We start from the raw sequence: 16,320 nt of genomic DNA, 5'->3' as shown, positions 1-16,320 counted from the left end.
CACATCTCGTTCCCCCCCCCCCCCCCCCCCCTCCACCACCAAAAAAAAAACAAAATCGAGAAACCCTTCAGCAAGCATTTGCACTACTTGTGTGAAATCTTGCAGCGGTCTCGTCTGCTGCAATGTCAAGTTCTGACAAGATGGATTGACACATGATTTTACAGCGTGAGGAGGGGGGCAGACACATGGAAATACCTTCTCTTCTGCTCTGTTGCTGAAGCAACTGGTCCACTCATACATGTGCATCACTGCTAACAAACAGGCCAAAATACCGAGAGGAGGGTATTGAAGGGGGATGGCTTCGATCGTTCATGCATTAGGTCAAGAAAACAATGTTTACTTACCCCTGGTAACGTCTTCTGTTCATGTAAAGCACTCTGAGCTTTAAGAGCCGAATCTCTGGCACAGTATGTGAGGAAGGCACAACCTATGTATCAAAACAAAACAGAGCAAGTTACCTCTGAGGCGCAAAGGCTGGCTGATTCATTTCATTAAGTGGCAGCAGATAGGACAGTGGACATCTGCCTCCTTGCTCACATTCACCACACATCTGTCTTTCCCGAGCAGCCTAGTTTACCTCCCTCCTCACCCAGGGCAGCTTTGCCCATTCAAACTGAATACACCAGTCAGGTGTGAACTAGGCAAAGGACGGCTTCGTCAAACAGTTCCAGACAAGCTGTTATTTTTTTTTTACAGGTCTGCTCTGAGGAAACAGCGAATTGAAAGTTTCCAGCCAAGCCATCGCACCGGTTCTACCCGCCCAGTGTCCTGCTTAAAAGGGGAAAGGAGCTGAGAGAGGTACATTCTAACTGGTTCAAGTTGAGCAGAGACTCTACCAGACAGATTTGCGGCAGGCAGTTGCTACTCTCAACGCATTAACTTAGCATGGATTCTTCAATATCATTGCCTCACCCACTGTGGGCAGTAGTGTCCCCAATTCACAGCCCGCACATTCAACTGACAATTAATGCAGGGGAGCTTTGAGAAAAGATTATTTCGTTGCAAAGGCAGACTCAGCGAGAACGCTCACCAAGGTAATGCTCGCAAAAAACAAAAAAACAAAATCCAGACACTCCAAGCGGTTAATTCTTAAGAGGACTCCCAGAAACTCGAAGCTACACTACGGTGTGAACACGTCTTATTAACATGTATTGCAACAGATGTCAATAGTTTGGCTGCTTATCGTGGATGTTTAAGATCCATCAACCCGCCTCTTTATAGAAAGCGAGCAAAGCAATCGTTTGTCGGTCAGGTATGCGCTCCATCAGCATCCATGTTAATAAGGTCTGACTATAAATGGGGATGCATTAATGTTCAATGTTTATTGCTCAAGCTAAAGTTATTGACAGCTCCAGTTACTCGAACTCCAGAAGCCAATGAAGGAGAACACATTTCCCTTAAGATCTACAACCCATTGACAATTTCACACAAGCCAATGCATGCAGATGATTATATTAATTGAGATTTTGTTTTTGTTATCAGTACCTTTGCCTGCAGTGTTGCATCAGTGAATTCAGCCTTGGGTGGGGGGGGGGGGGGGGGGGGGGAGTTCAACTACGGAGTAACAAAGCAGGGAGGGGGGAGGTAAATTTAGAACTCCATAAAGTCCATTCAATTTGGGTTGAAATGATGCAACTTAACTTCGGGGTCAATACGAGTTAGCGCAACACAGCCAAGTTACTGTGAATCAATGCATGTCCTTTAAAGACAATTTGCCACACATGGTTCAAACCGGTGCTGTCTTGCCTCCCCCTTGGATTTAGTTAACCCAAACATCACTCAGAAGTCAGAGTAAGATCAGAGTGTGTGTGTGTTGTGTTTGGTGGGGGGGGGGGGGGGGGGTACAGTCCAAGCTGAAGTGGCAGCTTGGACATGTGTCAAACCCACAGGACAAGTGGAGCCAATCAGCATACATTCAAATTGGACCAAAAAGGTAAAATCGAGTTTGCAAAATTCACGAAACTTCATGTGCCCCCCAAATTGACTGTAATGCACTTTTTTTTTACCCTGAAAAAAAATATAGTTTTTGGCCGGATTGACCAACTCTAGGGGTGGTGTTTATATCTGAATTTGGTTGTTCGGATTTGGGTTTGCTGACTGAATTGAGATTGCAGGGAGATTGGATGGGGGGGGGGGGGGGCGGAGGAGGAGGGAGGGAGAGGGTTGGGGAAGGGGGGTGGGGTGGGGTGTGAAGGGCCCATCTGAGCTTTGCACACACACACACACACACACAATCACAAACAAAAAACAAATAATTCAACTTTGACTGTCGATCACTTGCGAAAGAGAATCGTTTTGCTTTTGCATGGGTTAGAGAACAGAGTGAATACGTCCAATTTCCACCATCAAAAAAAATATCACAACAGATCGGGTCAGCTGTCCAAACACGAGTATTTCGTTTGGAGGAGAGAGAGAGAGAGTGATAGACAGAGAGAGGGAGCGAGGGAGAGACACACAGAGAAAGACAGAGAGGGAGAGAGTGATAGACAGAGAGAGGGAGCGAGGGAGAGACACACAGAGAAAGACAGAGAGAGAGAGAGTGATAGACAGAGAGAGGGAGCGAGGGAGAGACACACAGAGAAAGACAGAGAGAGAGAGAGAGAGTGATAGAGAGAGAGAGAGGGAGACACAGAGAAAGACAGATAGAGAGAGAGTGACAGAAAGACAGGGAGAGACACACAGAGAAAGGCAAAGAGATAGACAAAGAGAGACAGCGAGGGATAGATAGACAGAGAGGGAGACACATACACAGAGAGAGAGAGAGAGAGAGAGACAGAGAGACAGAGGTAGACAGAGAGAGAGGGAAACAGAGAGACACAGATAGACAGACAGTGAGATACAGAGAGGCGGAATCAGAGCAGGTCAGAGAGACACAGAGAAATACAGAGATAGAGTGAAAAGGAGATACAGAGAGAGGTAGACAGAGAGAGAGAGAGAAACAGACAGAGAGTGACAGAGTCAGAGAGAGAAAGTCAGAGAGAGACACAGAGAAAGAGTGAGAGAGGCACAAATGTAGAAACGGAGAGGTAATAAGAGAGAAAAACAGAGACACCGAGAAACAGGCAGAGAGAGAAAGTCAGAGAGTTAGAGTCAGAGAGATGGACAAACAGAGACAGAGAGAGATGGGCAAACAGAAAGAGAGAGAGAAACAGAGACACCGAGATAGAGGCAGAGAAAGTCAGAGAGGTAGAGAGAGACAGATGGACAGACAGAGACAGAGAGAAAGACAGAGAGATGGGCAGAAAGAGGGAGAGAGAGACAGCGAGAGGGACATAGGGAGAGAGACAGTGAGAGAGAGGGGCAGAAATGGAGACAGAGGTAGACACCGAGACAGGCAGAGAGAGACAGAAAGAGAAAGTCAGAGAGGTAGAGAGACAAATGGACAGATAGAGAGACGGAGAGATGGACAGAGAGAGGGAGAGAGAGAGACACACACAGAGAGAAACACAGACAGAGAGAGACACGCACACACAGAGACAGAGAGAGAGACACACACATAGAGAGAGAGAGAGAGAGACAGACACAGGGAGAGGCAGAGAGAGAGATGGACGGACAGAGAGAGGGAGAAAGAGAGACAGAGAGAGAGAGACACACACACACACACAGACAGACACACAGAGAGGAGTGAGAGAGATGGTCCGCTCCCCACAGGAGCTGCAAATGGGTGTTTGCAAATTCTCAAGAAACTTTAATGACGGGGTCAGGGAAAAAGTAAAGAAGGAGTGACAAGAGAGAGAAGGGGGGGGGGGGGGGGGTACTGGCCAGACTATTGGTAGCAGATGGGAAACCTAGGGGGGTGGGGGAGAAGTCAACCTGGCTCTCTTTTAAAGCAGAGAGAGAGAGAATCAGACACACACACACAATCAGACACACACTGCTCCGGGCTGTGTGCATTTGCCCATCCACATTGCACAGAAGAATGTAGGTTGAGAGGCACAGACCTTTGTGCATACCGGTGAAGCGGTCCTTCAGCACTGTCAGTTCATAAATCTTCCCAAATTCCTCAAACAGCGGCTTTAGGTCCTTCTCCTCCAGATTGCGGGGGATCTGGCCGATGAAGAGTTTGATGGCGTCGTGGTCTTTCATGGGGATGGTGTTCTGGCTGCTGTGGCTCAAGCCGTTCATCCGGCCGCCGCCACTGCTGTTTTCGAGCTGCACTCCGTTGGTTACAGTGGCCATCTTCAAGCGCTGTCTCTCTCTCTCTCTCTCTCCCTCCTCTCTCCCTCTCTCCCTCTCTGCTCGCTCACGTCAGCCTCTAACTAGGAGACTCTGCAAGTCCTGACGTCAGGGTTGCCTGGTTGGTGCTGAAACAAATGTGGCTGGATTCACACACACACACACACACACTCACTCACTCAGCAGCCTTAAAGGCACAGTGACCCCCCACCTCTCACTCTGCACACACACACACACACAGGCAGACCCCCCCTTCTTTAATGCAATCCAGTGTGTGTATAAAGGGGAAGACACGGATTAAGACTCCCCCTCACACACGCACAGAACAATAGAGAGGCCGATATCACCCCCCCCCCCCCTCTTTAATGCAATCCAATGTGTGTGTAGAGGGGAAGATAGTGATTAAGACCCCCCCACACACACACACACAGAAAGAGTGGCAGATACCCCCTCCTTAATGCAATCCAATGTGTGTATAGAGCCCCTCCTTAAAGCAATCCAGTGTGTGTATAGAGCCCCTCCTTGAAGCAATCCAGTGTGTGTATAGAGCCCCTCCTTAATGCAATCCAGTGTGTGTATAGAGCCCCTCCTTAATGCAATCCAGTGTGTGTATAGAGCCCCTCCTTAATGCAATCCAGTGTGTGTGTAGAGCCCCTCCTTAATGCAATCCAGTGTGTGTATAGAGCCCCTCCTTAATGCAATCCAGTGTGTGTATAGAGCCCCTCCTTAAAGCAATCCAGTGTGTGTATAGAGCCCCTCCTTAAAGCAATCCAGTGTGTGTATAGAGCCCCTCCTTAAAGCAATCCAGTGTGTGTATAGAGCCCCTCCTTAATGCAATCCAGTGTGTGTATAGAGCCCCTCCTTAAAGCAATCCAGTGTGTGTATAGAGCCCCTCCTTAAAGCAATCCAGTGTGTGTATAGAGCCCCTCCTTAATGCAATCCAATGTGTGTGTAGAAGGGAAGACTGGGATTAAGTTCTCCCCCCCCCCCCCACCCCACATACAAACACACATTGAGGCAGATACCACCCCTCCTCCTTAATACAATCCAGCGGCGTGTGTGTAGAGGGGAAGCCAGGGATTAAATTCCACCCCCACCCCCCACACACACACACAGGCACACAGAAAGGCCTAGAGGCAGACATCCCTCCTTAATTCTATCCAGTGTTTGCGAAGGGGAAGAAAGGATAGAAGTGGCCGCTCCTCCACCCACACACACACAGAAAAGAAGACATGCAGATACCCCCCTCCTTAATGCAATCCAGTGTATGTGTGTAGAGGAGAACACACTGATTAAGCACCAACCCCCCCCCCCCCCCCCCCCCCCCCCCCCCCACACACACACACACACAGAAATAAAGAGAGGAGATACCCTTCTCCCTAATGCAATCCAGTGTGTGTGTCGAGTGGATGACAGGGATTAAGCCACACGCACACACACACAAACACACATGAAGCCTCCTCCTTAACCCCTCCTCCCTGGATCACTATTTCTCTTTGGAACCCCTGTGTTTGCTCCTGAAGACTGTGCCTCTGGTGTGGATTGCAAAGTACACTTCATTTGCCAATACATTGTCCTGTTTATTCCCTGTCATTTCAGCTCTCCCTGGGCAACTCCACCATCTGGAATCCTAGGTTGGTTGCAAGTTATTCTCATCTTTCTTTGCCCAACATCTTGGATCGAGCGTCGCCTCTTCTTCAATTACCCCTGAGACAGAGCAGGAAACAGTTCAGAACCCTCTTCCACAAACAGCAATTAAATGCCACGCGAGTTGTACATTTAAACCAGGGATTGACATATTTATGTCGGACAAAGGTCTTAAAATAGGTCTATAGAGTTAGGAGCAAATCAGCCATGATCGCATTGAATGGCAGAACAGGCCTGTGAGGCCAAATGGACTCCTTCAGTACCCATGTTCCTCTTGCGGCAATTTCGCATTTCCGTCAAGAAATTGTCAATTTCATGGAAAAATATTTCGGCTTTGGAAATAGTAAATTTTGCTGAATAAAAAAAAGAGGCCTGTTGTCCAATCTTTGTGTCTTACATATAATCAGGACCATTCGCAAGAATACTGGATCCTACAAAATTGGTGTTCTTGTGAATTGTTCTGATGAGTACAAGACAAAAAACTTTGACAACATGTGTGTTTCTTAGCTACACTTGGGTTCTATACCACCAAATGACCACCATATACCATCAGTAGTAAATGGACAGATTGTTAATATCCCAATAAGTTTTCAAAGCAAAATGTCTGTTCTGCTAAGCACAAAAGGACATTGTAATATTTTATTGCTTAATACATGGCATCCACACTATCATGGCATAGATGAAACGGCTGTGACGCTGCACCATGTACCATGGCATTAGACCCCTCTACAGAAAGTGGCCTATCGATATAAAACTCTGCTGTTCCTGCAGCCCTTGCCCCAGGTGAAGCAGACTAGTCTTGTGAACCTGAAGCTCCCAATTCAGACGGCATCAAAACTGCCCTCTTCCTTCAAATTCTACCTCTCGGGCCATGCATTCAGCCAACCCTCTCCCCAACCTTGCTCCCACCTTCTTTACATCCATCGCTGCACAGGCCAAACAAATGGGCGTTCTGTTCCTCTAGATTGTTAATTTTGGTTCAGAGCCCCCACAGAGGGCTTTGCGAGCCCACACCCGGAGTATCGTGTACAGCTCTGGTCCCGTTACCTAAAGAAGGATATGTTTGCTATAGGGGGAATGCAGCAAGGGTTCTCTCGACTTATTCGTGGGATGGTGCGATTGAGCCTGCAGTGTCCAAAAGAATGAGAGGCAATCTCATTCAAACACACAACATTCTTACAAGGCTCGATAGGGGCCATGCAGGAGGGATATTTCCCCTGCCTGTCGGGGTGGAGGTTCGGCGCTGGGGGAGGGGGGGACACTGACTCAGAATAAGAGATCGGCTGTTTCGGACTGAGGCGAGGGGGAGTCTCTTCGCTCGGAGGATGGTGAATTTTTGGAATTCTCTACCCCAGCAGGCTGTGGAGGCTCAGTCAAGTGCATTCAAGTCAGAGATCGACAGATTTTTAGATATTAAAGATATCAAGGGATATGGGGGGTAGCGCAGGAAAATGGGAGAAGATCAGCCATGATCTAGTTGAACGTCAGGGCAGGCTCGAGAGGCCAAATGGCCTACTCCTATCTTCCACTACTGCAAAGATTGAGATTAGTGATCATTTTGAATTGACCAGGGACTGAATCATTCTGGTGTTGCCTCGGTCCCATATTATACCCACCAGGGGGCACACTCGAGTGAGTCGACAGAGGACAGTCCCACCCCACTGTGTTCCGCACATTCATAAAAAAGTGCAAATTTCTACTTTACTGAGGAAATTGGCGGGGAATCCTCCTCACCTCACCCCCTCCACCATGAACAGGGGTCAACGGGGAAAAATTGAGAAGTTCGGTTGTCACAATGCAGTTTGTGTTGTGTGCATAGAGTGTTGGTGGAACATCGGTGGGTGAGGTGAGGAAGTCTGCCAACTTCTTAGCTGACTCTTCATTGGTCGGTGTGTACAGAAAAAAAGTAGCAGAAGGAATAGTTTGGTTTGTGGAATTTGGAGCTTCAGATTCACAAGACTAGTCTGTTTCACTTGGGGAAAGGGCTGCTGGAACAGCAGAGTTTTATACAGCTAGGCCACTTTCTGGAGAAGAGTCTTATTGGTCACCAAACCTCTGTTTCTCTCTCCACAGAATCCATCAAGTCTTTCACGGGATGTGGGCGTCGCTGGCAAGACCAGCATTTGCTGCCCATCCCTAATTGCCCTTGAACGGAGTGGTTTACTGAGCCATTTCAGACAGGCAGTTCAGAGTCAACCGCATTGCTGTGGGTCCGTGCTCACATGTCAACCAGGTCGGGTAAGGACGGCAGGTTTCCTGCCCTGAAAGGCGTTAGTGAACCAGATGGGTCTTAACAACAGTCGATGATAGTTTCATGGTCACCACATGATTTGCAAAGTAACCTGTCAGCCAAAAATGTAGGTTCCAGATTTTTAAATTTAATTTATTTTCTACCAGCAGCTATGATGGGATGTGAGCCCATGACCCCAGAGCATTAGCTTGAGCCCCTGGATTATTAGTCCAGGACATTACCAACACACCATAATACCAGAAGGCATAGGAGCAGAAGAGGACCATTTGGCCCATTGAGTCCGCTCCGCCATTTAATGAGATCACGGTTGATCTGATGTGATAATCCTCAAATCCACTTTCCCGCCTTATCCCCATAACCCTTAAATCCCTGACTGATTAAAAATCTGTCTCTCTCAGCCTTGAACATACTTAACGACCCAGCCTCTACAGCTCTCTGCGGTAAAGATTTCCACAGATGTGGTTAAGATGTGGTAAGGCAGCCCTCTTACTCTGAGACTCTCCCACAAGAGGAAAAATTCTCTCATCATCTATCCTGTTAAGACAGCAAGAATCCGATATGACTCAATAAGGTTGTCTCTCATTTTTTTAAAACTCTAATGAGTACAGGCCAAACCTACTTAACCTCTCCTCAGAAGAACATCCCTTCATGCTGAGCAGCAACCTAATGGACCTTCTCGAGACTGCCTCCAATGCCAGTATGTCTTTGTTCAGCCGATGGGACCAAAACTACCCACCATACACCAGGTGTGCTGCAGCTTTCTGCATTTCTCCATTTAAATAATATTCAGCTCCTTTATTCTTCCTACCAAAGTGCATAACTTCACGTTTTCCAACATTATATTCCATCTGCCATGTTTTTGCCCACTCATTTAACCTGTCTATGTCCCTCTGTAGACTCTTTGTGTCATCCTCATCATTTGGCTTCCCACCTATTTTTGTGTCATCGGCAAACTTGGCGACAGTGCATTCACTTCCCCCATCCAAGTCATTAACTTATATTGTGAATAATTGTGGCCTCAGCATGGCCCATTTGTCACTCCACTAGTTACAGGTTGCCATCCTGAAAATGCCCCTCTTATCCAACTCTCTGTCTTCTATCAGTTCGCCAATCGTCCATCCACGCTAATATACTACCCCGAACACCATGGGCTCTTATCTTATTAAGAAGCCTTTTGTGTGGTACTTTATCGAACGCTTTTTGGAGATCCAAGTACATTACATCTACTGGTTCCCCTTCATCTATCCTCCTCACTACCGCTTCAAGGATTCTAATAAATTGTCAGGCAAGATCTCCCTTTCATGGTGCCATGCTGACTCTGCTTGATTATATTCTGTATTTCTAAACGCTCTGCTAATATATCCTTCATAATGGACTCTAAAATTTTTCCAATGATGGAGGAACAATAGTTGTCTGTTTTTTGTCTCCCTCCTTTCTTGAATAAAGGTGTTACATTGGCAGTTTTCCAATCCTCTGGAACTTTTCCAGAATTTAAGGATTCTTAGAAGATTATTACCAGTTCATCCACTATCTCTGTCGTTATTTCCTTTATTATCCTGGGATGCAGTCCATCAGGTCAAGGGGACTTATCAGCCTTTAGCCTCATTAGTTTCCCCAGTACTTTTCTCCTAATGAGTGTTATTATATATACTTCCTCCCTCCCTTTGATTATTTATTTTTAGAATGTTATTAATGTCTTCCACGGTATAGACTGATGCAAAGTATCTGTGCAACTCCTCTGCCACTTCCTGGTTTCCCATTATTATTTCCCCAGTCTCATTCTCTAAGGGGCTTGTGTTCACTTTGACCTCTCTCTTCTTTTTTATATATTTAAAGAAGCTTTTGCTGTCCATTTTTGTACTACTTGCTAGTTTGCCCTCACAGTTCATCGTCTCCCTCTTTATTATTTTTTGGTCATCATTTGTTGGTTTTTAATACGTTCTCAATGCTCTGGTGTAACACGAATCTTTGTCACATTATATGCTTTTTCTTTCAGTTTATTACTATCCTTCACTTCCTTGGTTAACCATGTTGATTTATCCCCTTCCTAGAATCTTTCTTCCTCACTGGAATACATCTTTGTTGTGAGTCATGAACTATTTTCAGAAACGTCTGCCATTGCTGATCGACCGTCTTTCCTGCTAAACCCCTTTCCCAGTCCGCTCCCTTAACTCTGCCCTCATTCCTTTATAATTACCCTTATTGAAGAGCAGCACAGTTGTTTCTGACCCAAGTTTCTCACTCTTAGACTGAATGCTAAATTCTACCATGTTATGCTCATTGCTTCCTCCCCTCATGCTGCCAGGCCTGCTGAGTTTTCCCATCGTTTCCTGTTTTTCTCCCACTCGGAGCTTCTCCTGGAATTGTGCCTTCCCTAAACATTCAGAGAAAGGATTGCACAATTCTCAGCCATAATGTGAGGCATACAAGCCAGGAGATTGTCCAATGTAAATTGGACCTCCTCACTGGACCTCCTCATTGGCGACAGGTGAGATCCCAGAGGACTGGAGAATAGCTAATGTGGTACCACTGTTTAAGAAAGGTAGCAGGGATAATCCTGGGAACTATAGGCCGGTGAGCATCAAGTTGGTAGTATTTTTATTTTTTTTTACATAGAATTTACAGTGCAGAAGGAGGCCATTCAGCCCATCGAGTCTGCACCGGCTCTTGGAAAGAGCACCCTACCCCATACCCAAAGTCAACACCTCCACCCTATCCCCATAACTCAGTAACCCCACTCAACACGAAGGGCAATTTTGGAGACTAAGGGCAATTTATCATGCCCAATCCACCTAACCCGCACATCTTTGGACCGTGGGAGGAAACCGGAGCACCCGGAGGAAACCCACGCACACACGGGGAGGATGTGCAGACTCCGCACAGGCAGTGACCCAAGCCGGAATCGAACCTGGGACCCTGGAGCCGTGAAGCGATTGTGCTATCCACAATGCTACCGTGCTGCCCTTAGGTAAATTATTGGAGAGAATTCTCAGGGACAGGATTTATACACATTTGGAAACAAATGGATTAATTGGTGACAGGCAGCATGGTTTTGTGAAGGGGATGTGTGCCTCACTAACTTGATCAAGTTTTTTCAAAAGGTGACAAAGATGATTGATGAAGGGAGGGCGGTGGATGTTGTTTACATGAACCTCAATAAAGCCTTTGACAAGGTGCCTCATGGCAGACTGGTACAAAAGGTGAAGTCACACGGGATCAGAGGTGAGGTGGTAAGATGGATACAGAACTGGCTCAGTCACAGAAGAGAAGGCAAAGGATAGCAGTGTTTTTCTGAACGGAAGGTTGTGACTAGTGGTGTCCAACACGGATCTGTGCTGTGGCCTCTGTTGTTTGTAGTATACATAAACGAATTGAAGGAAAATGTAGCTGGTCTGATTAGTAAGTTTATGTGGAGTGGCAGATAGTGTTGCGGATTGTCAGGGGATACAGCAGAACATAGATAGGTTGGAGACTTGGGCAGAAAAATGGCAAATGGAGTTTAATCTGGACAAATGTGAGGTAATGCATTTTGGTAGGTCTAACAGAAAGGGGAAATATACCGTAAATGGCAAAACTGTTAGGAATATAGAAAGTCAGAGAGATCTGGGCGTGCAGGCTCACAGATCTTTGAAGGTGGCAACACAAGTGGACAAGGTAGTCAAGAAAGCATACAGAATGCTCGCCTTCATTGGATGGGGCATCGAGTATAAAAAATGGCAAGTCATGCTGACGTTGTATAGAACCTTGGTAAGGCCGCATTTGGAATATTGTGCCCAATTCTGAGCGCCACACCACCAGAAGGATGCAGAGGCTTTGGAGAGGGCGCAGAGGAGGTTTACCAGGATGTTGCCTGGTCTGGAGGATGTTGGCTGTGTGGAGAGGCTGAACAGACTCGGACTGTTTGCATTAGAAAGACGGAGGTTGAGGGTGACCTGATAGAGGTCTACAAGATTATGAGGGGCATGGATAGAGTGGATGGGCAGGCACTCTTTCCCAGGGTGGAGGGGTCAGTCACCAGGGGGCATAGGTTTAAGGTTCGTGGGGCAAAGTTTAGAGGAGATATGTGAGGCAGGTTTTTTATGCAGAGGGTGGTGTGTGCCTGGAACACGTTGCCAGGGGAGATTGTGGAAGCAGATACATTAACGGCGTTCAAAAGGTATCTTGACATCCCATGGATAGGATGGGGAGAGGGATACGGGACAACAAAGTGCTGAGAGTTTTAGTAAAGGTTGGTATCATGACTGGTACAAGCTTGGAGGACCGAAGCAAATGTTCCTGTGCTGTATTGTTCTTTGTTCTTTGTAAATCTTTGGTCTGTGATAAAATATCTAGCCGCAATAACGATACGCAAAGATTACAGAACAGAAGCTAATCCACAACATGTTAAAGAGGCAGTGATTGATGGAGCAGGAAGTTGGACAAGCTGATCAAATGATTAAGGAGGTAGCTTTTGCAGAGTTTCAGAAGGATAGGTGGTGAAATGCAGAGATTCCTGGAGCGAACGCAGGAACGTTGCGGCGGACAGTACCGACACAGATACTGATCGAATCATATTTAACTTATCAGGTCCTGGGCATGAATTGGGGATCAGAGTCAGGGTGGGAAAGGGTTAAACAGGTACTCCAGGGCAAGAGCATGAATGGATTTTACCATGTAGATCTTGTAGTGAATTACGGGGCAAAGTTGTGCAAGACGTGTGCGAGAATGGATAGAGGTCAGAGCCCTGGATGCATCAGCGTTTGTTTCAGATGCACTGATGAGGTGATCAGTGGTGCCAGTTTAAATTTAATGCCAGAAAAAGAAATGCAAAGGATTTCAGGGGATGGGAAGAAAAAGAGAAGATTAGCAATTCGCAATATCAGCAGAATCCGGGCAAGATATTGGCATTGGTCCAATCCCCTCAAAGTAGTATTTTTTGTAAATGCTAAATCTGGGGTTAGTCTCCAATGTGTCAATGCGAGTACGCTGGCGAAGTGCTGCACTGTCGGAGGTGTTGTCTTTCAGCTGAGATGTTAAACAGTCTGAGCGGGATTCATCGTTGCCCGACGCCGAAATCGGAACGCCGATCGGGCGGAGAATAGCTCCCAACACCGCCGGTTTGACGCCGAATCGCCATGCTCCAAATCGGCGTCATTGCAATGCGGGCAGCGCGCAGTTCCGATCACGTTCGCATCTCATTATTGGGCCCACCCGCAATGCTCCACCTCCAATGGGCCCAGCTCCCGATGGCACGGTCCACGTCTGGTCTTAACGGCCGTGAGCCTGGCGTGGTGGCCGCGGGGAGAGAGAGACAGTGTCCAGCATCACTGTGCGTCGCTGACAGTCGTGTCGCTGGTCGGGGGGGGGGGGGGGGGGGGGGCTTCTGCCAGAGATGGGGTAGTAGTGGGGGTGGCCAGGAGGTGGGCTGTGGGATCAGAGTGGATGGGTACGCAGTCCAGCATAACCGGCACCATCTTTTCGGGCGCGATTAGTGTGTGTCTGGTGGGGGGGGGGGGGGGGGGGGGGGTGTCGGTGTACGTGCGGCTGCAGCTTGTCAGCCCTGTGGGTGTCCAGCACAGACCCGGTGATTATCCCTCCATTTTCCGCGTGTTCTGTGGGTGTTTCATGTGCTAGTCCCTCACCGGTACTGGAATCGGTGTGGGTAAGGCGCCGGTTGTTCCATTGCTAACTCCATGGATCTTCTGCTGACGTCAGCACGTAGCTGCAGGAACAGATAATCCAGCGCCCTGTCTTCTCGAGTGAACGTACCTCAATGAAAATTGTGGGGATGGAGCGGGAGGATATTCCTGGTCAATATTCATAGAAACATGGAAAAAGGAGCAGGAGGAGGCCATTTGGCCCTTTGATCCTGCTCCACCATTCATTATGATCATCCAACTCAATGGCCTATTCCGCTTTCCCTCTCCATACCCCTTTGATCCCCTTCGCCCCCAAGTGCTGTATCTTTTTTTTCCCAATTAAGGGGAAACTATTCTCCTTTAAGGAACCAAATCTGTTGTCCTTACCCGGTCTGGCCTATATATAACTCCAGGTTCACAGCAATGTGGTTGACTCTTAAATGTCCTCAGGGATGGGCAATAAATGTTGGCCGAGTCAACGACACCCACACCCCATGATTAAAAATGTTTTAAAAAAGAATTCTGTGTCTGTGCATCGTTTTGAGGCCTAAGATGTTGGATCCATGTATTGTCTTGGTGGCACTGAGGAAGTCCCAGGTGTTGTGTCTGTCGACGAGGAGTTGCTACGCCTTAGCTTTCTCAGTCCGCTATTGGTTCTTGATTTCCCTATTTCTTCTTTGTAGCTCTGCCTTTACTCTTTGGTGAGCTCTCCTCTTTATCTTGCTGCTGTTGTTGATTTGCCAGGTCCAGAGACCTTTCCTCTTCTTATTGATGAGCTCTTGGACGGTGCGGTCGTTCTTGTTGAACCAGTCTTGGTGATTCCTGGTCTTGTAGCCGATGGATTCCGCACAGCTTGAGATGATGGCTGTCTTCAGCTCTTCCCAGTTTTCCTCCCCTCCATTACGATGAACGCTTTGGAGATTCTTTGAAGACATTATTGAAAGTTTGCTTGCATGCTTGGCTCGTGAAGCTGCTCAACAGTTATCCTTTTTCAGAGCTGTTTCTTCACCTTCCGCAAGTTGTGGTGGAATTTGATGGAGGTAGAGGAGTGGATGAGCCACTGGTCTGTCCAGCCGTCACCTGCACTGGTCACTGCTTCAGTGACGAGGGCCATCCTTTGAGTCACGGGATCGGTTGATGATGTAATCGGTCATTTACCGGTGCTTTGATCGTGGGTGTCTCCAGGAAGTCTTAAACTTGTCTTTTTAGTGGAACAGTGTGTCAGTGATGACAATCTGGTGCCCTGTGCATTTGTTCAACAGGAGAACCCCGTTGGAATTACAGTTTCCAACTTGTTCCTTTCCGACTGTTCCTTTCCAGATTTGCGAGTCTTTTCCGATCCCGGCGTTGAAGTCGCCAAGAAGGATGATCTTATCCTCCTTCGGAACGTTGGAGTGTATGGTGCCCAGGGTGGAGAAGAAGCCTTCTTTAAATTCATCATCAGTATCAAGGGTTGGGGTGCAGACACTTACGACCATTGCCTGCTGGTTCTTGGCAAGTTGTCGACGGGGAGTCATGTGACCATTGATGCTGACAAGGAGCTCTGAAAGTTGGTTGCCGAGTTTGTTCCTGATGGTGATTCCAATTTCAATTGGATTGGGCTGATCTTTGGGACAGATCTTTCTCTCCAGGAGAAGGTGTAACCATCACCTTCTTCCCTCAGCTGCCCTTCCTTCGCCTGCTCTTTGGGTGTTTTGCAGGGCAGCAACGTTAACGTTTTAAAAAAAAATCCAATTAAGGGGCAATTTCGGGCGGCCACTCACCTATCCTGCACATCTTTGTGGGTTGTGGGAGCGAGACCCACGCAGCCACGGGGAGAGTGGGCAAACCCCACGCGGTCAGTGACCCGGAGCCAGGATCAAACCCGGGTCCTCGACGCCGTGAGGCAGTAGTGCTAACCGCTGCGCCATCATGCCGCCCTAGCAACGTCAATGTTGAAGTGCCTGAGTTCACGGGCAACAAGGGCGGATCTCCATTCGGGTCGATCATTTTGCTCATTGTTCGTAAATTCCAGGTCCCGGGATTGAGTAACTTTGTTTTTCTGACCACGAATAGATGGGCCTGCTGGATACAGTTTTCCAGCCAGCTTGGGGGTGGAACAGACTATTTTTTGGGCACCTTTTCTAACTCCTTCCTTAGGTGGGGTGGTTTAGCTCACTGGGCTAAATCGCTGGCTTACCAAGCAGGCCAGCAGCCCGGTTCGATTCCCGCACCAGCCTCCCCAGACAGGCGCCGGAATGTGCCGACTAGGGGCTTTTCACAGTAACTTCATTTGAAGCCTACTCGTGACAATAAGCGATTTTCATTTTTCATTTCAGAGTGGATGCTGAAGAGAGCTGCTCAGTCGTGAAGAAGACTCCCAAAACGCTCTCCTTTTCCAATCTCAAGAGCGAAACACATGACCCAAACTCCACCCCCTCCGTGCCGTTCTGAAGCTGAGGACTTCCCGATCTCATGGCTCTGTCCCCGTCACCTCTCGCCGATCACCGCAGGACTTATTTAAATGGGAGATTATGCTGGTTTCCCTCTCAGTAGACGTAGAGCTTCTTTAAATGTGGGAATGCTGTTGCACATCAGCAGACACACGACACTTGACTGGGGAGAAGCCTAGTTTCATTGGCCAGGTAA

General features: G+C 47.7%; 1 protein-coding gene across 9 annotated transcripts in view; it reads right to left on the bottom strand.

Moving 5' to 3' along the window:
* The window catches only part of celf6 (CUGBP Elav-like family member 6), a 781,535-nt gene extending 777,252 nt beyond the window's left edge, over positions 1–4,283 (bottom strand). For 7 of the 9 annotated variants that reach the window (XM_038784119.1, XM_038784111.1, XM_038784115.1 and 4 more), the window contains exons 1-2: positions 3,942–4,283; positions 345–427 (exon numbers count right to left, since the gene is read on the bottom strand). In XM_038784119.1, the coding sequence (XP_038640047.1) occupies positions 345–427; positions 3,942–4,179 (321 nt within the window). In that variant the 5' untranslated portion in view covers positions 4,180–4,283. The remainder of the gene's footprint in view (positions 1–344; positions 428–3,941) is intronic. The other 2 variants (XM_038784114.1, XM_038784120.1) reach the window with 2 other exon arrangements.
* Between the last annotated feature and the right edge of the window lie 12,037 nt (positions 4,284–16,320).

Source organism: Scyliorhinus canicula, chromosome 24 (genome assembly GCF_902713615.1).
Source record: "Scyliorhinus canicula chromosome 24, sScyCan1.1, whole genome shotgun sequence".
Lineage (NCBI taxonomy): Eukaryota > Metazoa > Chordata > Chondrichthyes > Carcharhiniformes > Scyliorhinidae > Scyliorhinus > Scyliorhinus canicula.
This window is presented reverse-complemented; position numbering and strand designations above follow the sequence as displayed.